Below are 26,687 nucleotides of genomic sequence, written 5' to 3' on the forward strand. Positions count from 1 at the left end.
CACCATGAAACATCACAAAATAATCATGCATTACTCATCAGACATATGCATAGGTGTCACCCGGGCCTCATTTTCCAGAGGCGTTGGCCATGTTTCCGAGAACCATTCGGGTACACCCACTAGCTCGCGCACCCTCTAGTATTTAATAATGACACTTGAAAGAGGCGCTTATTTTTACAGCGATTAACACTGATACGGGACAGGATAAATATATATCTGAAAACGATTTGATACTGTCAGATCTATCTTATTTAGATTTTGATTCAGATAACTTTACATTTTTAAGTGTATCTCATCTTGTACCACAAGCTGGTTAGATCATATTGTGTCCACTCATTAAGCTAATGGATCTAGAATACTTTCCATCTAATTGCATTGATAAACTCTCTGTATGGAAATCACCCGTACTTGATGGTTTGGGTGGTGAACATCTTAAATATGCTAGTAAACGACTTAATATCTTATTGAGTATTTGTTTTAATTCTATGATGTGTCATGGTAATGTAACTAAAGATCTTGTTTAGTTATTCTGTGCCGATTTTTAAGAGGTGATATTACTAATAAGAACACCTATGGACCTATTGCTTTAGCATCTGCAATATCTAAGGTTTTTTAATCTATTTTGATCAGTCACTGCGGTAACTCATTGGAATCCATGTAATACACATAACAGTGATAGTTAATAGGGCGTCATCCGTTCATCCGGGTTTTTTTTTTCAGAGTTTTACAATAACAAACCTTTTTCCCTTACTCAATTATAATACAGATTTTATTTGTACGTTGATGCCCACTCAATTTCGTAACTTTCATAGTAATGCACAATGATAAAGATAATATTGTTTATTCATTTATTTATTAGCAATTTTATTGCAAGGCCCTATAATTGTTTCATAAAAAAATAATAAATAATTTAATTAAAGCATCACTGGGTTAAATGGTACGATATGTTATAACTTATACTAGAAGACATACTTTGTATGACTTGTATAATGTGGGTGGGACTACAGTTGCTATACTGAACATTTTATTTACAGGCCTACAGCTAAAGGAAGATGTTTGAGATTTTATTTAACGTAATATGATAATTAAAATGCAGCTGGTTTACATAGCTAATGTTCAAAGGTACCTTCTGTACTAGTAAAGTGTTTGGTTATATTAACAACTATAAAATCAGGTAGTCCGCATTCTTTCATGTTAAGGTATCCCAGTTCAGGAGTAAAAGACAACAGTGAGTACAGTGAGGTATCTTTGACATCACTCAGGTTATTGCTGCTGATATCAAGATAATCTAATTGCAACACTAGTTTCCTACTCACACACTCATTAGCCATACAATCTACAGTAGCACCTGATAAATGGCAATGAGACATATAAAGTGATTTCAGTTTAGGGGCAATAGACAATAGCATGGCCAGCGAGGAGCCTTTGATATTGTTTAGATTATTGCAGTCAATAATAAGACTATCTAATTCTAATTTGATTTTCTTTCTAGCACACTCACTTACCATGCAATCAACAATATCACCAGATAAACTGCAATTAGAAATGTAAAATGATCTCAGTTTAGGGGAAGTAGATAGTAACTTGGCTAGTGTGCTACCTTTGATATCATTTAGATTATTGCAGCTGATATCGAGATGATCTAATTCTAACACGAGTTTCCTGGTAACACACTCACTGACCATACCATCAAAAATGGCACTAGATAAACTGCAATCAGAAATGTAAACCGATCGTAGTTTCGGAGAAATACTCAGTAACAGGGAAAGTGAGTTGCCTTTGATATGACGGAGGTTATTGTGGCTAATAGTAAGATTATCTATTTTCAACACCAGTTTCCTACCAACACACTCACTTACCAGACAATCAAAAATGGCACTAGATAAACTGCAATCAGAAATGTAAAGGGATCGTAGTTTAGGGGAAATAGCCAGTAGCGTGGAAATTGAGATAACTTTGATTTCACTCAGATTATTGCAGTTGATATTAAAATTATCTAATTTCAACACCATTTTCCTACTAATACACTCGCTTACCATACAATCAACAATAGCACCTGATAAACTGCAGTTAGAAACGGAAAAGGATCTCAGTTTAGGGGAAATCATCAGTAACAAAGCCAGTGAGGTACCTTTGACATCACTCAAATTATTACGGCTGATATCAAGACTATTTAAGTTCAACACTAGTTCCGCACACTCGGTTGTTATACAATCAATAATAGCACCTGATAAACTACAATTGAAAATGTAAAATGATCGTAGTTTAGGGCAAATAGACAGTAACATAGCTAGTGAGGTACCTTCGATTATACCAAGATTATTCGTGCTGATATCAAGATGACGTAATTCCAACACAACCTTTTCTGTTGCTAGAGCATAAACAGTATTGGTCAAAGTTTTACTTGCTATTGTCCTAAATCCTAAACAAACCCTACGAAGTCTTGGCGAATTACTTAGTAGATGAAATAAAAATGATTCAGTAACAGTTTTATTCGAGAATACTCGAATATTGTATTGGAAATTGAATTTGTGTAATTCCTCAGATAGACCCTTTACAACATCGTCGGTACACAATTCAACAATTTGTGATACAAAGTCACTTTCATTTGTTACAACAAACAAACAATGAGTTAACATTTTTCCAATATCGTCTGTTATTTCTGTTCTTGCAATCAATCTAAACAATTCAGAGCCGTATTCCATTCTTTTCAAAGATCTTATGACATCAGTATCTTTGAGCACACCCTCATAAGGCATTATGTAATTGCAAACTCTCCTCAAAGAAGTACATATTTCCTCTATGTAATCTCCATCAAGACCTTTAACAAAGAATACACATAACAAATAAGAAGCATAAACCCCAGTCACGGTAAATATCATGTCAAAACGTTTGAAACCCATGGAGTAATACTCCGTGGAAAACCCACGACAGCACTTTTAAAGCCATAGCAATACATGGAATGAATGAAAAAGGCACGCGGAAAATTGAAAACAAGTTAAATGCTGGGTCGGACACACATTTTAATTTGCAGCAGTGATTTTGATGCTCGCCAATGAGCAGACGTGACTACGATCAGTGATTTTGGAAAGGCATGTGATAAATGATGACAATTTATTAATTTGCGATGCACCGACAAACAACCGTAACAGTAATTTTATCTGAACACTTATACTTTTACAATTATTGACAAAACGTAACCTTTCATTATATTTGTCGGAGCCTTAAGCCCTGTCTACACAGTCTATCAATTGTGTTTATCAAGGTGTGATGTTCCTCAATATGGTAGTCATATGACGTCATCGTACAATTTAAACATTATATAGTGTATACATTTTTTCTATTTCTATACCCACCTTTACTTGTAACATATTTGCTACTTGTCACAGCTTCATCAAATTCTTCTGTTTTTAAAGAAATTTGTTTTTGTTCAAGTTTTCTTTTTGCATACCTTCTCAACTCGCCTGAAAAAAAACCCCGAAATAAATCTCGCCATTTATTAATATTGTTACAATCTGGTTGTTGAGCTGTTCGTAATTGTTTGCCATGTGATTTGGATAAAAAAAAAACTGCTGCTCAAGATTATAATTAATGTGCCACATTTAAATTGCAATGTTTATTCTATTCTAATAAGGGGATTTATAAAACTTTTCATTTTTAGTAGTGTGTTTATAAACACAGATCAAATTAAAGAAAATGTTTTAACCAATTATCTTTATGTGAACATGAATATAACATAAACACTGAATTACTTACCTGTTGTTGATTCACCATGCTTGACTTGCAATAATTCTGAAATGGATACGTTCTCAGATTTCCACTCTCTCTTTGATTTCTCTAACATTAGGTAGAATACAATGTTAAATCAATAGTATAGTAGCGATTTAAACAATTTGTATTGTTTGTTTGGAGAATAAAGGTGTAGGCCTAATTGATGTGTTTTGGCTAATAGAGTAATGTTAGAACGAAAGAGAATTTAAAGAAAGGAAACAGAACAACAATATTAACAACAACAAAAAAATACCTGTTTTTAATTCAACAGATTCATTCTCAAACTCTTCTAATTTGTCTAATTTGTAAGATATTTAAAAAAAACATCACTGTGAGTTTGCAATAATTATAACCTGTTTAAAAACCCTAGTGTCTGAAATTTCTTAAAATGTTACTTTGTGTTGAAAGCTTGTGCAAATAAAGTAGTAAGTGGTCTTATACGTTGAGACACGGAACTCAACAACTGGTCGAAATGAGTGCAGAGCAACTGAATGAAACTGAAATTAACTCACAGTTGCGCGAAATTTGTTGGAATGAGTTGCGGTGAGATGCTTAATAATAGACAAGTAGTTCCTATTCGTTTAACTGAAATTGAGTTACGTGTCGACTTAAGCATACCTTTTTTTTAATGTGAAAAAACCCAGAAACTTTTAGTTTAACTGGAAATAAATAGGAGTGAAGTGTTTTAATAACACCTTTATTAGAGATATTAGTGATTTTCACCTTTTATGTTGAGCATACAAAGTGCATTTTGATATTCAAGTTGATCAATTTGTGTGATCCATTCATCTTGAAATAACTTCTGTTGATTGTCATCTGCCGCTAATATTTCAACTAGATCTTTCAGAAGCTGTTCACTTTCATGCATTGTCCACAAATTGATTAGTGCATATGGATCAATTACAGATAAGTGAAAGACGTATGATCCTTTTCCTACATGACAAAATTTCACACCATGACGTTTGTAGTAGTCAACAAGATGTTGTAGTTTATCAGCAAATTCAAATGCATCATCAAACTTTAGATTGCCCTTATGTTCTACAAGTTTATCTAAAATATCAACAGGATTTGTACTTTGGCAAGGACATTGGTTCTAATCAGGTTTTCTTTGTAATTCTTCAAGAGATGTTTTAGTCGCGTGGACGCGACTCTATAGTTCACTATGTCGGTCGGTCGGTCTGTCGGTCTGTCTGTCTGTCGGTCCGGTATCACTATGCGTTTTAGCACGCGACTTATGGCTGTTAGCCTTGTTATGTGGTGTATCACTGGAGAAAGAAGTTTTTCTTTTTCGTTCCATGAGAATTACGGTTAATTTAGTCTCTAAATAGAAATAAAATAGACAGCAATTAATTTTGAGATTTCAATAATTAATTAATACCAACGTCTGTCTTATTTTTGCTTAAATAGTTATTCATTATTATTAAATTACAGTGCACCCCACTAGCATTGCCTGAGTTGTAGTAGTAGTGGTAGTTCATGGACACCTCTGTATCAGAAAGATTACAATCGTTTAGAAAAAGTCCAACAGAGATCCACAAGGTTAGTGTCTAAATTGAGGAGTAAGCCATATGCAGAGAGATTGAAGTTATTGGATTTGCCTACCTTAGCCTTTAGAAAGAAAAGAATGGATTGTATTCAAACTTTTAAAATATTTCATCAATTGGATAATATCGAGGCGGGAAAATTATTTCAAAGATCTAAATACCAGCAAACCAGGGGGAATGTTTTTAAGGTATCGAAATCCAAATATAATAAAAACATTAGAAAAAGAGCATATGCAGTTAGAGTTATAAATAATTGGAACTCGCTACCAAACAATATTGTGACGGAATCAACGGTTAACAAGTTCAAAACCAGCATTGCAAAGTTATGGTCTGACCACCATCTCAAGTTTCGCCCATATTTTACCGAGGAGTTCTCATCGATGACAATGGAGGGACAAATGAGCTAGTTCTCAAAGTCCTACGGTTCAAGGTATATTCGAGATATATCAAGAGTAAGACACATCATTTGCATTGCATTCTTTCATAACAAAAACATTAAAAACATCGGTAAACTAAATGTCTCGACTTAATTCTACAGTTGCCACAGACTTCATCCTTGTTTTCTATAAATGGATGAATGGTTGTGGAACATGAACACTAGTTGTCAGTCCGTTTTGATTTTACGACCATTCGGGAGAATAAATTACGACAGATATTCAATACTTAATAATCATTTTAGTATACAATACATATACATCAACTAAAACACATATTGTAATGTTTATAGTGCTGCAAAATACTGCTTATAAAATATATGCTTTCTAATAAACTACATACTACATACTCGGAGTTTCCACAGCCCGAGGAATTACAATATTTGTTAAGGTCTCAATAAATTTATCATTTTTCTCTTTTTCTTCAGAAATGATGTATTTGTGTTGTAGATGGAGAATCAGATCCAAACCATCTTTATAATTCTTTGGTGGATCATTGTACACATTATCTATTTTAATCACATCATCTTTTATTAGTTCATTTCCTAAATTCATAATTTTTTGATAATGATGACTGAATTTTAAAATAATCCATTCTTTAACATCAGGAAAAGATGGAATATAAATTCGAAGTTTGTCTACAATAGCAAACTGTTTAGTGGCCTTTATGATATCATACAGAAGGGTTAAAGCTTTTGAACTTAAGTCTCCAGAATCAGTCAAATGTTTCATTAAATCCATCGTTTTAGAGGCATTGTGTATGTCAGCTTCTCCAATATAACCTTGATACAAAACTTTCAGTTTCCTGATGAGTGATCGGTCATCATACCAAGTTGAGAAACATACTAAAGCCTCTTTAAAAGATTTGTCAGGTGTTTCTAGAAAAATAAAAGAAAATAAAGCGCATTCATAAAACTTTTATAGTAACTATATTACAGACCATAAGATCCTTAAATTGAATAAAATGAAATAAATATGAGCAAAGAGAATAAAGAAGGCAAAATAATACATTTTTTTGTTTAAATGAGAGATCATTAGGCCTACATTATCATATCATTGTCATCATCTTTATAACCATCATCATCATCATGTGAGAAGAGAAGAGAATATGAAATCTAGGTATTTTCAAAATTAAGGTACCGTATTTGTTCGAATACACGTCCATGGGCGTTTATTGTTCCGGAAGTTTTTCCGGGGGCTATTATTCGAGTGAGGCATCATTCAAGGTAGATATTTATTCATTAATATTTTGGGTGTGTTTTGATGTATAATCAATAAAATATTCCATATGAAAAAACACAAATAATATCAAGAAGTTATAAAATACAGTAGAAATGTTATCAAAATGCTTTTATAAATAGAAGATCATGAAAGTCAATAAGTTTACTCGAATAAGTAATAGAGGCAGATACTTTACCTGATTCAACCATCTTGTCCAATAACAGTAGGACTGTTCTTTCTGGAAAATAATCTTAATATTTTATATTAGGAAACAATTGCTATGACATAGCAGCCACTACATTTTAAACAGAGGGGTAAATTGGATGTTATTTTAACAACTATTAACGAGAGACTAAGATCGACGTAAAGAGAGAAAACGTTACATTATGTAAAGTTTGTAAACATTTGCATCTAAGTTTCACTGTACATGACAAGACAAATGCACAAGTCAAAATTTGGAAAGTGTGACTAGAGACTGAAGTTCAAATAAAATTAAATGTTTAATTGCAGTATAAATCACTATTAAGGGGACACCCTCGGGACCCAAAATAATTTGGAGTGTTCCTTAACGGTCAGTAGAAACTAAGCAAAATAATAGTGGTGTTCGTGTGAAAAACAAATATTATACAAAAATGAACAACCATTGATCTGGACTCAACAGCAGTTAACTTCATTTCGCAGGAAAGTATACCTTTAGTGTCCCCTGAATAGTGTCCAAGGGAGTGGTTCTGTACTACTAACTAGACGACGGTAATACTAATTAGATAGAGGGTGCTATATAAAAGAAAACTGTAACTATTCATAAACAATGAAGGCATAAAACACCAGGCATTATCTAACCTTTTTTGTAAAGACGGATATAAAGGTGGCATTTTTGTTATTTAAAAAAAATGAAATAATTTATATCAGAACTTAAGAATAGAAGACGACCAAAACAATCGACTTTTACTGTGGTGTCTGGGTGACTCGGTCACAAGGCCAGCAGAAAAATTCAATCTCTAGCCTCAGCTCGTCTTGATTGGTTAGAAGGGTATTCTTTTCCGGTCCATCTGATTAGATCCATTGACTGTACTAGACCCCTACACATTTCTTTTAGGTGATCATAAGTTCTCCTTGTTTCATTAATTAGATTGTTTAGACAGATTTTCTCCTCAATATAAAGCAATACTTTTACTTACCTTGCTCATATAAAAAAATAATATAATAATTTATTAGGAAATGACACCTTTGCATCGGTGGCACACACAGAAGTGGTGCATCCAATTTAACATAATACATCAAAACAATACATTATATGACGGATACAGGTTCTTAAACTATTTGCAAAAAAATATAAAAGAAAAATCATTATCAACATGGTAATACAGGTACTGTATTAAATTGTACAGTATCATAGGTTTGAGTTGATAATTTAAAAAGGTATAAAAAAATAAACATAAAATGTAGTAAAGAGTTTACATTACAAACCACTGTGTTTCAACATCAGGTACTGAAGACCTATAGTTGTTATCACAGGTGTATAATATTTTCAAATCATATATAAAAGCAACAATACAAAAGAAAAAGAAAAAAAAAAAAAAAAAAAAAAGAAAGAAAAACAGAAAAAAAGTTTGCTCGTGACGACGCTAATCAGACGTGTTAATTTCCGGGTGGGTTTTTGTTGTCTACCAGCCATCCATACCCATTCAATAATCGTCAAATATGTAAATTAAAAACTGTATCACATGCCTCATATAACCTAATGAACCTAATGAATTTGTTTTTTAGTTTAAAAAAAATACAGTATTTTATATTTTCTTATAGTTGTCTAGTGTAACGGTAAACTTGCCATCTAGGAGGGCCAAATCATCAGTCACTTAGTTACCGGCTTCCATATTTGCGAACCCAAATGAAAATGTTGATATATTACAAACGATGATCATACATTAACCAATAAGAACAAGAAGAAATCTTACAAGAAAATGCTAAAGAAACGCCGAAGAGCAAGTACGTCTTGCGTCTTCATAATGCGTTGCAGACTCAACTGCTGTGAAGGCCGTCTGATCATTGTAAACCGGTTATTGAAATACTATATTCATGAGCCATGTTCTTTTCCTTATACCTTCTTTATTTTTCCCATTGCCCAGAATTAAAACATTGCTCAACAATACAACTCAAATGTCAAAGAGGCTTTTAGTTTGAGAAATTATTTACGATTATTAGAGAACTTTGTTTAATGTAACAAACAGAGGAGAATAAAATTATTGCCAGATCTTTTATCTATTTATTTTTTCACCATCAATTTCGTTATTGAACTATTATTAGTCGCGTGCAACGCGACTCTACAGCTCACTATGTCGGTCGGTTGGTCAGTCGGTTGGTCGGTAAACACGAACTTGAGCACGCGACTGCAGCCATGGTCGTGTTCTATATTTGTTTAATGCAAATTTTACATAAAGGCAGCTTTACGGTTACCATATAATCTATTTACCATGACCTAAGCACCTATTTCATTAGAAAATTAATAGTATACAGTTTACTGATGTACCATTTCTTTGATATTAAAATAGTCTATCTTGATTCGAGATGGGCTTCTTTTCACGATTACGTTTGCAAACCAAATAAGACCTCTTTTTCAAGCTTTTCTGTATATACGTATCATTTAAGTCCATTTTTTTCTTATTCATCAGAAAATAAATACATTAATATAATTTTCTATTATTTCAGATGATGTGGCAGCTTCCCTGACAATTTCAACTCCGCATTTGAAATGTTGGGAGGAAGTACTGGTGACACCGATGATTATGATTTCAAGACGGATTTCAAATTATTTTCAGATATGTTTTAAATACCCTAAATAATTCTGATAAATATTTTTACCAAGATTTGTTTTAACTATAAAATAAGTTTTATTTAATTTTAATAATAAAAACGGCCAATAGGCCTATTGAAAACCTAAATTGGATTCGAAAGAACACCACACATAATGAAAACCTAAATTGGATTCGATCGAAAGAACACCACACATAATAAAAACCAGATTGGAACTTTATAGTAAAGAATACAGCAATAGAACTGGCAAACTGATAAATATAATAGTAACCTACTTGAAATAATTTCATTTGGGTGCTAATAAGTAATTTTAGAAAAAATTACTTTTTTGTTGAACTGGTATATAAATAATGACTGTTTATGAATTCAAAACATTCATTATTTGTTTTATAACACACCTACTTTTATTCAATTTATACATGGTAAATCATTGACGAATGCTAGGCCGGGAAGCTAGGCATTAAAATAGGCAGTACTGCAACTTTAGACGTGGAGTAGAACAAGTTGGTTTCTGAATTTCAGTCAACAACTTCACATGGCAAAATTTCTCATTGATTAAAGGAAACTGAACGGAACTGAATATCACTATTAGATATCAGTTTTTGTTAAATAGGGCTAATTTCGAATGACACGTGATGTGTAATTGAATAGATAATTGAATAGATAGATGAAAAGAATACAATCAAGTGTTATAATATACAAATGTGAGTTGAATGGTGAGAATATGTCATGAGTTGAAAGATTGACTGATCTATTTAACAATGTGGATATTACCAATTAAATATCAAGTGTACAGACAAACCAGTATGTAGTATACTTTGAAATACAGTACTGATGTTCAATTCGGGATATTAGGCCTATAACTCATACAACATCAAATAAAAAGTTATGGAATCAAATGGTTATCGTAAAGTATATAATAGGCATCATGCAATTAAACTAATTTGAGGCTTAGGGAGTGCAGTAGAAAGAATGTGAGCTATAACCATATATGGCACTAAGTAAGGATTGAACTCCTGACCTTGGGATTTGAACCAACCTCCATGATACAGCTCCACTCCAATGGTTGAAATCGTGAAAATATAACGGCACACAACATTATTGTTCTTTATGGTATCCAGTATTCGTTATTTTGTCTTTATTTCCAAATACCCCAATAAAGGGGACACTTCCGTTTTTGTTTAGTGTCTCAAAAATGTCCCTGTGGCTTCTATTGTATTCGAGAACCATCTGTGGGGACCTATCGCTTCGCTCGCTTACCATCTAGTTCTAACAATTAGAGTAAAAGTGTATTTAAGTGAAAGACTTACGTGTTAGACTTCTATTCTATTAAACTTTATTTCAGATTTCTCTCCATATAGGCCTACAGTACATATAGACTAGGCTATGAATGATGTAGGTGCCACCCAGAGAGGTAGAAATTCTCATATGACTTTTCTAGACCAGTTTTTTCTGGGGAATCCAAATATATTGGGTAAACGGGCTGTAACCTGAGAACTTTCGCGTGAGGGCGCTTTTTTCAAAATGGCTGCCAGTTACAGTAGACTATGAAAACTTGGCAACCACTGGTCATAGAGAGTTGATTTTGGTGTCATTTGGAATGTACATGTTCCTATTTGATGTAATAGAACATTTTGTCCGAAAATGGCCGGAAATACCTCTATTGACCTTTGACCCAATATCTAACAGATATCATATCTCCGTAACTACTCGACACAGAAAGTTGTAATTGGTGTCAAACTGTCCAGAATATAGATGTTTATATTCAAACTAATAGAACATTATCTGTAAAAATGACCGGAAATAACGTTACCGACCTTTGACCCAAAATGCAAGACATTTCTCCTATCATCTATTAAACTTTATTTCAGATTTCTCCATATAGGCCTACAGTACATATAAAAAGTAAGCAAAACATTCAAACTATGGAACGCTAAGCAAGAACATTGCATTACTATGATTGCTCCCACTGTGTTTTTTTAATGTATTATTATATATACAGCCTCAACACGTTGAAACACCTGTTCTTTCAGATCACCAAAGTTAAGCAACGTTGGGCCCGGTTAGAGCTTAGATGGGAGACCATCTGGGAATATCGGGTGATGCAGGGCCTATGTATCGAGCTGGGGGTCCCATTAACCTTTGAAATCAGCACTGCTGACTCTCAGGGCAGCCATGACTGTATCTATTAACTGCCTCTTATCAGACATATTGGCTTATACCTCTCCTGGTAAAGATGAATGTAAGTCTAAATGACATTGTTGTTCGCGACAGACGTCGGCCATAAAGAAAGAAGAATCTATTATCTATCTGTTTTCTACTTATAGAATCTAGACTTAATACAACAATTCCAGTCAGTAATACTATACCTACTACACAAGGTATGATAACTTATTTTAAGCTGGCCTATATTGATTTTTATTTTCAGAATAAACTTATTTTAATTTATGAGTTAAATTTAAATTTCTGTTTCTCTCAGACCTGAAGTCATAAATAATTTAGTGAGTGTTTTTTTATATAATATAATGCAATTCTGGACAGGATGGACTATCCTAATTTATGTGGAAAACACAAAAATGGGTATATTAACCTTTGACCTCATTTGTAACAGTGAAGATATAGTCATAGTGGACCAATTTTATTTGTGGTTCATTTCTAGTATAGTTCTGTGCATTTTGACACCAAGATCAACCTTATATCATACTTTGTTGCGAAGATACAATTTTTAGTATTTTTAAAGAAGGTCAATGACCTTTAACACACAAAAATAAATTTCCCCACCTCCTATTCTTCCTTACTTTTTTTTGTGTATATCTGTATACCCATACCTACACAAATCAGTTGACATGCACTTTATAATGTAATATTTGAATTGATAGTGCATTATAAGTATGTGTTAAACCAAAAAATGGGTATATTGTCCTTTGACCTGACTTTTAAGGTCAAGATATGGTCATAAGGGTCCAATTTAATGTTTAATTCCTGGCATAATTGTGTGCATTTCGACACCAAGCTCAACCATATACCATATTTTGTTGCGAAGATACAATTTTTAGCATTATAAAATGAGGTCAATGACCTTTAACACCCCCCAAAAAAAATTCCCGACCCCTATCCTTCCTTACTTTTGTTGGTATATCTGTATACCCATACCTACACAAATCCGTTGAAATCAGCTTCTTTGGAATTTTTTTTGCAGATGAACCTTAATATATGGTTACTACTAGGTCGTGCCCACAGATGGTTCTCGAATATAGTCATTTCAGCGTAAACAAAAATGGCGATTTCAAATGTACGTACCGCGGGACTATAAATACATACATTTTACATACGTTTACAGGAACGAATAAATAGACACGGTTATTCGTATGTAGTCAACTAAATTAGCACCCTGGAAATTACTTCCGAAAGAAAAATGAGAATCAGAAAATGAGTTCAATTTAAACAAACCCAATTTGTTTAAATTTAATTTTCTGACAAGATTTTGTATGTAACAATAAGGTATGTATATATTCTTTTATCCACTCGGTATTAAAATATTTGTTTTCATGGTTTATAAATAATATACCACTAATAAAACATTTCCGATTTAATACATTGTTGAAACTGTCACTATCATAGTCGGTTGAAAGAGTACATAAAAGATATATCACTACGACACTACTTATAACCCAACTACAGTATTGCAATACTATATCCAAAGGTTTTAAGTTTATCCCCCAAGGGCCAATAAATTTACCTACCTGTGTTATACCAAATGATTATACTGGGAGACAGAGATCCTTTTGTATAAACGTATTGTTAGCCTGAATCTATCAAAATAGTATTTTTTAACGAAAGTCTTTACCGGTTTTCAGCTATTAAAAACAATTATCGTAGGAGATAGGTAAATGCGAAGCATCCTCGTGTGCGGGTATTTTTCAGCATTGATATTCATTAGACAGTGTATACTACGATCGAAAAACAACCCTATTTATATAGATTATGCGCGTGTCACATATTTCTTGTCAAAAATATTTTCCCATTTTTTGAATGAAACTCTTGAACAATAGTAATGGTCAATAACATGCACAGACCAACTAATTTAATTATGCTGCGCATGTCACATTATGTTATGTTAAAAATAAAAATGTTAATTTTTCGACCCTTTTTTCTCGCCGTAACGCCTTACTATGACTCTAGAAGATGATGATAACGCAATATATGGGCACATTATAGCAATATTATCGCATAATTGAAGAATTTAAAAAAGACGATATAGTATTTTTATGTATGTTTGTATTTATACAGGGATTTTTTTTCTAAAAATTGCTATTGCCTTGTATTTTTGACGTAACTATTAATTTGAATATTCTGTTAATATTCATAGTGTTAAACTCAAATTAACTTGTTAGATTAATTACATATAATTTACTTCGAAGTTGCATGATTCTGGCGGTAGAACGAGTCTTCTTGATGATAAGTACTATAAACCGTAGGTCCAGTATTTACATCTTTCGAGACAAGTATGGGTTACCAAGGTGTACTAGTCCAAAAACACCTCCACTTTGCAATTGGGACTGATATCAAATTTATTGTTGCTGAATTTCTTAAATAATTTAATGTAATTGTTAGTGTTTTTTTATGTCTTAGTTTTATGTTAAGAAACTTGACAAGAGTAATCTTTTTTTTTTTCAATTTTCTATTGCCATCTTATAAGTTGATGTGTTTGCTTGTTTATTTTTTCATGGCAATAAAAAATGAATGAAAAATATGCGCATAATATATGCGCTTAATTGTATTTTCTAAAATTATTGTACATTTTTTAGAGTTGTTCACACTAAATTATCAACATCATAGAAACAACCTACAGTTAATTTAAGTGCTTTTTTAGGCTAATGTACATATCGATTTCGAAAAATGTTCCGATAAAGTGTACCGTTGTCAGGCCTATATATTTCAAAACCTGTTTACCACTAAAATAGTCAAATGAAATTTCATAAAATGTTAAACTTTAACACAGTAATTATATATAATTATAAGTGGATTTAATTAATTAACCTAAATACGGTCAATGTTGTATTTCCACTTATAAACATTCATTATTTGTATACTATTCACTCAAATTATTATTGCTGATATAAGGATTATCTAATTTCAGCACCAGCTTTAAACTTTTAACTCCACAGATTACCGTACATACAGTACCATCCAGAAATCATCTACCCTAGTCTAGCACGCGAAAATATTCGAGAAAAAAACGTGTCAATATTCCGCGGGGGTCGATTACGTAACTGTTTAGCAGCTACTTCCTGCTAACGTCGGAACTTGCGGCGGTGCAGCGTGCTCCAGTGTTTGTCGAAAATTTGTTGAAAAAAAGGTCATTACGTAAACCTCGAAACGCCCGTTCATTCATAGAAAAAAGAAACTCAATAATTCACTTTTACTTCGATTTATTTATAGTACAGTTATATACAATTCAAAATGTTATTGAATTGATAAAAATATTGTAGTGATATTAAGTATTAACGTACGGCATGCATATCAAAATGAGTAAGCTATATAAAAGTTACTAGGGAAGTAGCCAAGTGAATCTTTAGACATAGAAAATGTAGTACAATAACCACCCGGACAATAGCTACCAGGACATATATAATATATGTATTTTTGTATTATTTGTTTTAATTTAGGATTATATAATTTAATTTAATAATAAATATTTGCCTTTATGAAATGTTACATTGATTGATATTATATCCGGGTGGTTATTTTCCCATTTCATATTACATATTCTAAACAATGCAGACATTTAGCTGGACTTAATACATCATTTAGAATGTTAAATGTTAGTGTTAAGTGTTTATCACGTATGCATGCTGTGGCGAAAAAAATAATCTTGTTTGAGGTTGGCCTAGAAGAAACGAACAGCCGATTTTGAGACATGATGATGTACGTACATACAGCAGGCCTACACCAATTTCTTCAGCATTACATGATAGTGATACCATACACCTTATCAAACTAGCCTAGTACAATTTTATTGAAATTCCTGTAGCGTGTAAACGGTAATAATAATAATATGGTTCTTTAAGCTGAAATGTGTATTAATCGTAAAGTAATTAAATAAAAAGGCATGATATATAAGTATAAGAACTGACACGCGGCAAAACACAATTCAATGAATATAAAAAAATAAATAATAAAACCCATAGTTATTGTTCGTAATAATTCACTAGTTCAATAGAAAAATGAGTTACTCAATGCCGTTACCTAATTAACCGTGTTTTGTTCGAATTTCTTCCGCGGAAAAACTGCGTGGGTACGGGTACATCTGTTGTGGATAGTAGGCTACTGATACTGTGTTAGCTCTCTTCTGTTATTTAACAACGAACTTGAACATATCCTCAATTTAGGACAAATAACCAGTAATTGTCAAGTGAAGTACGGGGTAGGGTCACAAATATGTGTGACTGATTATCTTCCAAAACTAGTTTTCTGACACAATCACTGGCTTTCCAATCAACAATAACAACTTATAAACTGCTAACAGAAATGTCAAGGTTAACTGTTTCAGTTTAGGAAAAACATACAATAACATGGAGAGTGAGGTACCATTGATATCTCTCAAATTATTGCCCCTGATATCAAGATCATATAATTCTAACACTAGTTGCCTACTAACACACTCGTTGACCATACAATGAACAATAGCACCTGATAAACTGCAATCAGAAATATCAAGACTTCTCAGTTTAGGGGCAGTAGACAGTAACATGGCTAGTGAAGTGCCTTTCACATCAACGAGATTATTACCCCTGATATTAAGATAATCTAATTCCAAGACTAGTTTCCTACTAACACACTCACTAGCCATACAATCTACTGTAGCACCTAATAAATCGCAACCAGAAATGTTAAGTATTCTCAGCTTAGGGCAAATAGACAGTAACATGGCAAGTGAGGTACCTGTTATATTTCTTAGATTATTGGAGCTGATATCAAGATAATCTAATTCCGACACTAATTTCACATTAACACACTCACTAACCATACCATCAACAACAGCACCTGATAAATTGCAATTAGAAATGTCAAGGGTTTGCAGTTTAGGGAAAACAGACAGTAACATAGCAAGCGATATATCTTTAATATCACTGAGATCATTGTAGTGGATATAAAGATAATTTAATTTCAATACTAGTTGCCTCCGAACACACTCGCTGACAATACAATCAACAATAACACCTGATAAACTACAATCAGAGATATCAAGGTGTCTCAGTTTAAGGGCAATAGACAGTAATTTGTCGAGCGAAGTACATTTGATATTACTAAGATTATTCCAGCTGATATCGAGATGATCTAATTCTAATTCTAATCTCATATTAACACACTCGCTGACCATACAATCAACAATTGCACCTGATAAACTGCAATTAGACATGTTAAGGATTCTTAGTTTAGGGGAAACAGAGAGCAGTTTTGCAAGTGAGGTACCCTTGGTATCACTCAGATTAAGGCCCCTGATATTAAGATGATTTAATTCCAACACAACTTTTTCTGTTGTTAAAGTATCAACAGTATTTACCAAAATATCGTTTGTTGTACCAAATCTAATCTCTAAATAAACAGTATTAAGCCTTGGTGCATTACTTAGTAGATGAATTAAAAATGATGCTGTAACATGTTTGTTAAATAGATGTGTAAACTGTTGAATGTTGTATTTGACATTAAACTTATTTAATTCATTACATAAACCTTTTACCACATCATCAGTACATAATTCAACAACTCTTGATAAAAAGTTGCTTTCATCTTCTACAACAAGTACACAGTGAGCAATCATTCTCCCAATATCCTCTGCTGTTTTTTTTTCTAATTGACTCTTAATCCAGCTAAGCAATCGAGGTTCGTATTCCATTCCTTCTAATGACTTTATGATATCAGTACCCTTAGAAGGCATTATGTAATTGATAAAGCTTCTCAAAGTGGTACATATTTCCTCTGTGTAAGCGTTATCTCGCATTGCTGTACTTGGATGTGATCTTAGGTGTTGAATATCATCAATACCTTTAAAAAGAATCAACAAAACTCAATTAATAAAATATTACAGAATTATATAATATATTTTTTTTAATAATTATAAAGGAAAACAACTAGTACGGTAATGCTAAATTTAAAACGTGATATCAATGTACAATACCATTATAACAATGTGTAGATAAAAACAATTACAACGTACAATATACCCGTAGATCTATGTGGTCCACAAGCCAGTGGAGCAATATTTTTACTTTTTTGAATGTGGAAGGCTTGTGGAAAATGGTGACATTTTTGGCCACACCAATGTGTAACTAAATCCTAATATTCTTTTTTTTCCTATGAGGTTAAGATATCATGAATAATTCATTATCTTAATTATGACATAATATGGGACATTATAGAGGGCGCTATATAAATATGGAGAGAGATTAAATAAATTGTGGAAACAGCGTTTGTTCGGAGGTCTATCAAGAACATGTTTTTTTAATAGAGATTATTTAGAGGGTTAGGTTTAGTATATTTAGGAAGTCGATCAGTTATCTTGCAATTCTTAAAAACATAATTAAGTAATGAATTATTCATGATTTCTGCCTTAACCTCATAGGAAATAAAATAATGCATCCCGGACTCGAGCGCCTCCTACCCTAGCAAAGAAACTAAATAAACTGAAACTCGTAAAGTGAATAGATTTACTGTATTCTTAAGTTAGGAAGACAGAAAGTTTGTTTCTCTGTTCACACTTATAAATATTGTACTTTGATTGATATATATATATTTTCTTATAAAATTTTAAATAAATAATGCCAATGCATGAGATTAGGCCTAACTACCTAAATCCGGTTCGGGATTTATGTTCGAAATAATTCAGTACAACATGGTCGCCAATTGCATGCTCGATCGAAAATCACCTGCTGCCCGTGGCGCTCTTTATTTATACTCGGGAAACGGCCGAGTATTGCCAAAGAAATTGGTCTAAAAAAACACATTTTTTTGTACAAATTTGCCGTTCTAATATAGACTAATGGTTAAAGGGGAATTAAAATGTGCCCCAGCTCGAACGACGATAATATCGGACTTGCGGTTTAAGAGGAGATAGAGGAACACATTTTGTCTTAGTGCTATTATATTATACATTGATTTACTATTAAAATTATTACTATTTTTTCTTAAAACTTAATCATGGTACCATATGTTTTGAAACTTTTAATATAAATATTTCCCCCTAAATTTTCTCAACTTGTTACTAAGTTAATTGTGACCATTATACAAGAACGCATAGATTTTGGGGGGTGTAATTGTTGGATAATTATATTCGTTCACACATTATAATTTAATATTTCAAAGGCTCTGATAACCTTTCTTTTCAATATTAACTTAATATTAGTAAAAAAGATAAATATTTTGGCACACCCCCTCCACCTATTTTTTACACTCAATTTTGATGGAAACCATAGAATGTGTTATTTGTAGTTGCTATAGTGTTAATTATGAGTGAAATTACCAGCCATAGAGGTGTAATAATTTCAATTTCATTTTATCGTTGTAATTCTTATTTTTTGTTTTTGTTTTATTTTTATTTTTATTTTATGTCTTTAGGCAATGTGGCCACGGATTACGAATAGTAAATTAATCACTGTCCTATCAGATAGGTGGTAATCTCCCTGATACAGGGGCTATTTTGTGAACCAGTTCACCGGGGTAACCCCCTACTCTTCTCGAATAATGAACTGGGTTCTTTAAAGTGCACACAGGTTATAATTGTGTACACAGGTTATAACTGTGTACACTGGACCTACGGTTTATAGTCCTTAGGCCTCGAACCCTTGCCGATGTTGTTGGCTTTTTAGGTACGGTAAACGGCGCCCCTGCCTTAACCGCTCGGCCATTTGACTCACTAATAACCTTATCTTTGCACGTAACTTCAAACACTATGTGTGCGTAATAAAGGGGAAAATCTCAGTCTACTTGGCAAAGAGCTATTTTCAATATTCTGAAAAGCATTACCAGTATCATTAAATGTGTTTCTGATGAATAATGTGACAGATTTGGAGGTGCCAGGCAGAAGACCTCATACTCACCATTGTTAGGTTTTGAAAATATAGGCCATTTATTAGTGTGTGTGTTGGAGAGAAGAATAGACCAAATTTAGATAGCGCACAGGCGACTATACAAATACCAATGTACAGTCAAATAGCTGTCTTGACATCGAGCTATGCCTACACTTCAACATATTCTCTTCGAATGTACGTGTTTTCGCTGATGAAGCCTGGGAATTCTTCTTCTAAAACATGCGCGCATCATCGTAAAGTTGTGACGTGACATGCGGTTAACTAATGCCGTAAGCTGAAGATTTACTAAGCATAAAGTTAAGTTTGCTAACTTTTTCTCAATAGCAAATTAAAACGCTGGCCAATTCAGGGTTGCGAGACAACAGGACACAACATACAACAGCGGGACCATCCGGTTGAAATCGGGACAGTTTAAATGTGCTCGTACATCAAGTTCCCCACACCTTTCGAAACGGATCTGCACCGTTGCTGAGATTATACTGATTTACTGCTGAAGTAATTACGTCACAAGCTAGTGCTCTTTGAAACAACAACCAGTTTGGATTAAAACTATATACCTTTGTATTTTCTAAACCCACCTTTACTTGTAATATTCCCATCTTCCAGTGCTTCTGATACTTCTTCAGTTTCAATTTTTAAAGAAATGTGTTTTTGTGTAAGTTTCGTCTTTACATACTTATGAAGGTCATCTAAAAAAACACAATTAAAAATTACTATTAAGCAACCACTTTTGTTTAAATCTGTTTTTTCAACTATTTTCAAAATAATGACCAGTCATTAGTATGTTTAATTCTTTCATCATAGTTTACATCCAAGAAAGCTGGAGCTCAACAATTTTCCTCCAAATGCTCAGGTTTATCTACCGGAGTTATTTCACGCTTCTTCTTCATTACTTCATTAAAAAAAAAATTAAATATAGATTCATTATGTTTCGTAATTTTACTCTACCATTATCTACTCTTTCCAATTACAGACTCCCTCTAATTAAAGACTAAATACCACGGTTTGGATGGACCGAACTGATTTTTTTCTCTAATTAAAGACCATTAAAATAAACTTTTAATATTAATGCATTTTTTTCATTAGAATAGCCATTGGAAATTTGATAAAAATCTGACTAATACTGCACAATTTTAAATACACACAAAAATAAACAGAATGTCGGATAAAACAACCTGATTACATTCACTCTCACCTTTCGTTAAGCAAGATAACCATTCTGACATTTAATTTAATTGTAAATAGGGTAATTTAAAGACCTCTTCTAGTGCCGGAGTGATTTTAATTAGAAACCAAAGTTACCAAAGACCACTAAAACAAAACAGTGGTCTTAATTGGAGGGAGACCTGAATTTTTAAATACATTTTTATTTTAAGAATATTATGCATATTGTTGTAAATACAAATACCTCATTTTCGGCTTTAATAAAAGCATTACAATAATTAATCTTAATTTCTCACCTTCTCCTTCAAGAATAGTAAGTGCTTCTGTGTATTTGTTCTTGTCAATGTATGTCATCCATTCTGCTTGAAATGCCTGCTGATACTCATTTGTCACTAATATTTCTGATAATTTTATTAGAAGCATTCCACTTCGATGCATTTTCCAAAGAGTTTCCAGTGCAGTAGGATCCACCACAGACAAATGGAATATTATACATCTGTGTTCTGCTTTGCTTAATTCAAAGCCACGCTCTTGGTAGAAGTCAATCAGCTTTTGTAGTATGACAAATAATATTTGTTCATTATCTTTCGTAATAGTGTGTTTGTAGTTGTAAAGTTGCAATATTAAATCACAAGCGCTCGGTGTAAACTTTGACAGAGATCGCTTGTTTTCATCAAGGAAACCTTGTAATGATTGAAGTATTTTATTATTTCTTAGTTCTGATGGCCTACCAGCAGCGATGGTACCTGATGGCAGAGGTACATTTCCATCAATATCTTCTTGCATATATGGCATATCTTCAGCAAGAGTACTCTGTAATGATTGCAAATTTTCGATAATAGTTCTTTGTAACGATTGCAGATTTTCATCAATAGTTGATAGTACAGATGGCAAATTGTCAGTAAGAGTAGGAAGTGATAAAGATTCTAGATTTTCATCAATAGCTCTTAGTGTTGATGGCCCAACTTCCGATAGAGTGTTTTGTAAAGATTTAAGAATTTCGTCAATAGTTCTTTGTAAGGATCGCAGTTTTCCATCAAGATTTCTTTGTATAGATGGACTAGCTTCTGTAGTTGACCGAGAACTTTCACCATGGGCCCTTTTTTGATGACCTAGATCTTCAGGCTCCGAATTACTTCTCTTGCGTTTCTTGAGAATTACATGTACCTGAACATCTGTAAATATCGAAGATACATTTAAAAATCTTTGTATAAAGATGAGGAAATCTGTGAGAATGAGAAAAACCGAGACTCGAACTCGGACCGTCTGCTTGATATGCAGATGTCCTAACCATTAGCCCACTGGGGCTTTCATGGTATTGTTCAAACTCGATTGGATAGCGACTCTTTAACATTCTCGGCGTGGTACGGCGGAACAGCACTAGTCCTCAGTTGTACGCACGCGCACCAGAGATCAAATTGATACGCCCTCATCTTTCAGTATTTTTATTCACGAGGCGGGATCTCCGAAGAGATACTTTTATATATATAAACTCATCATGCAATGAACATTAATTCTAAACCGCCCGGTGATATACTGAAATTTAATTAATTAATTTGAAACGATAAAGATGAGGAAATCTGTGAGAATAAGAATAAGTGGCCCCAACCGAGACTCGAACTCGGACCGTCTGCTTGATATGCAGTTGTCTTAACCATTAGACCACTGGGGCTTTCATGGTATTGTATTGTTCAAACTCGATTGGATAGCGACTCTTTAACATTCTCGGCGTGGTACGGATATATATATATTCTCTCATTGTGAATATTTTTATTTCATTACCAGATTATTTATAAACATACTATAACGGTTTATTGAAACTACCTCTCTATAATTATTTAACGGCAAGCTAGCTAGGGAAAAGAGGAGGAAAGGATGGCTAATACTTTGTTGTTGTTGTTCAAGCATTATATAAAACTCAAAGTTGATAAATAGTAGTTTGTTAGTATTTTTGTTTGATTAAATTTTAACCCATTTTGATTTGGAGATCCTCATCTCTCTTCCAAGAAGTTTGTTGTTGTTGTTTGTCACTGGCCAATTGTGGTAAGCCAGATTTTGTTACTTGTTTATTTTTTATTGAATCCTTTAACGAGCATTTTCGCTCTAGGCTAGCCGAATTTTGAGGCCCTATACTTTGTATGTGTAGCGCTTGGGTAGCAAGTGTGTACTTTTTATTTAATGCTGTTATGTTGCATTTCTTTCTAGTTTTCACCGGATTGTAAGAAAGTATGTTAATAAAGAATAGTATCCGGAACGTCAAAGTGTGTACTTCCGGTTGGCACCGGCCCAAACATACTTTTAGCAGTGCCTGCCTACTTCTGGAATATTTAAAAAGAGACACTTTCTTCATACCTTTAGTAAGAGTTTCTGCAGCCCCAGGTAGTCCAACATTTTTCAAGGTTTCAATAAAGTTATCCATTTTTTCCTTGTCATCGCTAATTATTTCTTTGTGTTGTAGATGGAGTATAAGATCCCACCCATCTTTAAAATTCTTTGGAGGATCATTGTACACATTATCTATTTTTATCACATCCTCCTCTATCAGTTTATTTCCTAAATTCAGAATTTTTTGATGATGATGACTGAATTTTGAAATAATTCGTTCTTTAATGTTCGGAAAAGATGGAATGTAAATTCGAAGTTTGTTTACAATCGCAAACTGTTTAGTGGCCTTTATGGTATCATAAAGAAGGGTGAGATCGTTTGAGCTTAAGTCTCCAGAATCAGTCAAATGTTTCAATAAGTCCATAGTTTTAGAAGCATTGTGTATTTCAGCTTCTGCAATATAACCTTGATACAAAACTTTCAGTTTCCTGATGAGTGATCGGTCATCATACCAAGTTGAGAAACATACTAAAGCCTCTTTAAAAGATTTTTCAGATGTTTCTAGAAAAATTAAAGAAAATAAAGCGCATTCATAACACTTTTAAAGTGACTGTACTGCAGACCATAAAATAGAATAAAGAATGCAAAATAAAACATCTTTTTTTAAATGAGGCATCATTAGGCTTACATTATCATATCATCGCCATCATCTTTATAACCATCATCATGTGACAGAAGAGGGGAGAATATGGAATCTGTGTTTTTCAACATTAAGGGTACCGTATTTGTTCGAATATAAGTCCAGGGCGTTTATTGTTCTAGAGGGTTTTTAAGGGAGCGATTATTAGAGTGAGCCATCATTCAAGGTAGGCATTTATTGAAGATCAGGCCATTATTCTTTTGGGTGTTTCAATATTAACATGTATTATCAATAAATTCATGGAGTAAATATATATATATATATATATATATATATCGTGATCTTTATTTCACTTTAAAAAAACATCAAAAACAATTCAGTAAGGCAAATAAAAATCCGTAGCAGCCAAAAAGTTTTGATTGAGGATTTTTTACAAAAGGCCTTTAATTAAAAACATCAAATCAAACAATTTCATACAAATAATGCAGCAAAAAATGTGCAGCAAATTGAAAACGTTCGCAAAGAGCGTCGGAGGTAAAAATCCAAGAGAATCAAAAGATGGGAGATGAAACAATTAAGAATTTAGCAGACTAGTAAGATATGGACATTTAAAAAAGTTATATATAAATACTCCCTAATATGAAAAAAAACAAGTTATAAAATCCTTTGATAAATGAAAGATCATGAAAGTCAATAAGTATATTCGAATAAATAATAGAGGCACATACGTTACCTGATTCAACCATGTTGTCCAATAACAGTGGCCTATTCATTCTGAAAAAATCATATTAAAAAAAAATGATTATGAAACAATTGCTATGACATAGCAGCAGTTCCGCCGTACCACGCCGATAATGTTAAAGAGTCGCAATCCAATCGGGTTTAAACTATACCATAAAAGCCCCAGTGGTCTAATGGTTAGAGGACATCTGATTTTCAATTCAATTTCAATTTCCGGGTTCACGATGAGTTCACATGTTCACCTTGCAACTTCCCGGTTTCAACTAAGTTGGCCGTTAGTGGCTATAGCCATTTTAGTTTTTTGTTTATTTTTGGATCGGACTGCGCGTGTGAAGGTACAGTAGTTAAAAATTATACTGCAAATAATAAAGATCAAATTAACTATACGCCATAAAGCATCGGAATATATTGTGGGAATAGTATTATAAAATTACATAGGGAGATCTGATGATATGACTCGAGTGAAATCCCGATAGCCGAGTTTTATTGAGTAAGCTGGCAGGAATAACTGTAGGCTATCTGTGTCCCGTTAGGACCGAGATGTCAACCCATGTTGCAAGCCGTCTAAAACGTCTTCCTTCTTGGCCGAAACGGCCCACTCTGTCGCGGAAGTTAGTTTCAAAAGATGTTTAAATTAAATAATGTATTAATTATTAGGATGGCATTTATTTGAATAAACGCCTCCCCAATTAAACATCACTTTGAATAATAATTGCCCCACCCCCCAACCCAACTATATAATAAACGCCTCCCCACATTTATACACACAATATTGTATTCTATTTATAATAACACAATTATACTATTTAAATTCATCGCACTGTTATCTACAATTTACAGTACCAAGCATTTGTTATTCTTTTTTACCACTTTTCATATCTATTAGATGATTTTATTTGATTATAAATATTACCATATTATTAAAACTATAAAATTAAACATATCCCTCGAATAAGCACCTCCCTCAAATGAACTCCGCCTCCCCACCTCCGCCTTATAAGGGTCCTACCAAACAATACACACAATACTATAAATGTTATTAATCATCTAAGACACTGTGAAACAGAGTAGATTTAGTTTTACGAATGTCAAACATTTTCAATAATGGTAACGTACAAGGAAAACGTCCTCTGTACCCTAATTATCATTCCGAGAACCATCGTCTACACTTCCTAGAGGGGGAGCGAGCCAAGCATTTTCAATAATGGTAACGTAGAAGGGGAACGTCCTTTTTACAATAATTATCATTCCGAGAACCATCGTCTACATTTCCTAGAGGGGGAGCGAGCGAAGCGAGCTCACTCTCTAGTTATTATAAATTCTATATTCAGACGAAGTAAAATTAACTGAAATCATAATGAGCGTTTTAATTAAAGAAGAAAGTAGAAATGTATCTAGTGCGCCTCATACAAATTAGCGCGACCAAAATAATACGTAACCGATATTAAACGTAACCGATATGATAAAAAGCGTATCTAGCGGCGTTCCATACAACATACAGGATGTTGATATTACTTCATCGCGACCAAAATTAAACGCGACCGATTTCAATTATTTACCCTTGTTTCGCGGGGAAGTGTAGCTTTAGAGGTTCCCCTGAATAGTGTCCCAGTGGTTCTACTGTCCTACTGTACAATCACGTGCTATATAAAAGAAAATTATTCATAAACAATGAATGCATACACCAGGCATTATCTAATATATTTTGTGTAAAGACGGATATAAACGCGGCATTTTGGTTATTTTTAGTGAAAAATAATATATAAGGATAGAAGACAACATTTATATATTGAGTGAGTGAGTGACCGAGCAGTTAAGACAGTGGAACCGTATTAATAGTAATACATAGCCATAACATCGCCAAGGGTTCGAGGCTCACTTGCTCCATGGTTCTGGTCCAGTGTTTGCTCATTGCTCGTGTGCACTTTAAAGAACCTAGTACTGT

General features: G+C 33.2%; 3 protein-coding genes across 3 annotated transcripts in view; all 3 read right to left on the reverse strand.

The window, feature by feature from the left end:
• The window catches only part of LOC144849819 (aspartate aminotransferase, mitochondrial-like), a 234,676-nt gene that overhangs the window by 192,845 nt on the left and 15,144 nt on the right, over positions 1 to 26,687 (reverse strand). The window lies entirely within an intron of this gene.
• On the reverse strand, positions 877 to 4,239 carry LOC144850025 (leucine-rich repeat-containing protein 31-like). Its single transcript, XM_078707188.1, has 4 exons — positions 4,025 to 4,239; positions 3,757 to 3,837; positions 3,357 to 3,464; positions 877 to 2,821 (listed from the first exon to the last, which is right to left on the reverse strand). Exon 4 carries the CDS (start codon positions 2,757 to 2,759, stop codon positions 1,110 to 1,112), a length of 1,650 nt encoding a protein of 549 aa, XP_078563314.1. The 5' UTR covers positions 2,760 to 2,821; positions 3,357 to 3,464; positions 3,757 to 3,837; positions 4,025 to 4,239; the 3' UTR covers positions 877 to 1,109.
• Positions 5,032 to 7,286, reverse strand: LOC144850936 (uncharacterized). Its single transcript, XM_078708454.1, has 3 exons — positions 7,167 to 7,286; positions 6,093 to 6,627; positions 5,032 to 5,089 (listed from the first exon to the last, which is right to left on the reverse strand). Coding segments are annotated over exons 1-3 (549 nt in total). The 5' UTR covers positions 7,180 to 7,286; the 3' UTR covers positions 5,032 to 5,088.

Source organism: Antedon bifida, chromosome 8 (genome assembly GCF_963402885.1).
Source record: "Antedon bifida chromosome 8, ecAntBifi1.1, whole genome shotgun sequence".
NCBI classification, from domain to species: Eukaryota; Metazoa; Echinodermata; class Crinoidea; order Comatulida; family Antedonidae; genus Antedon; species Antedon bifida.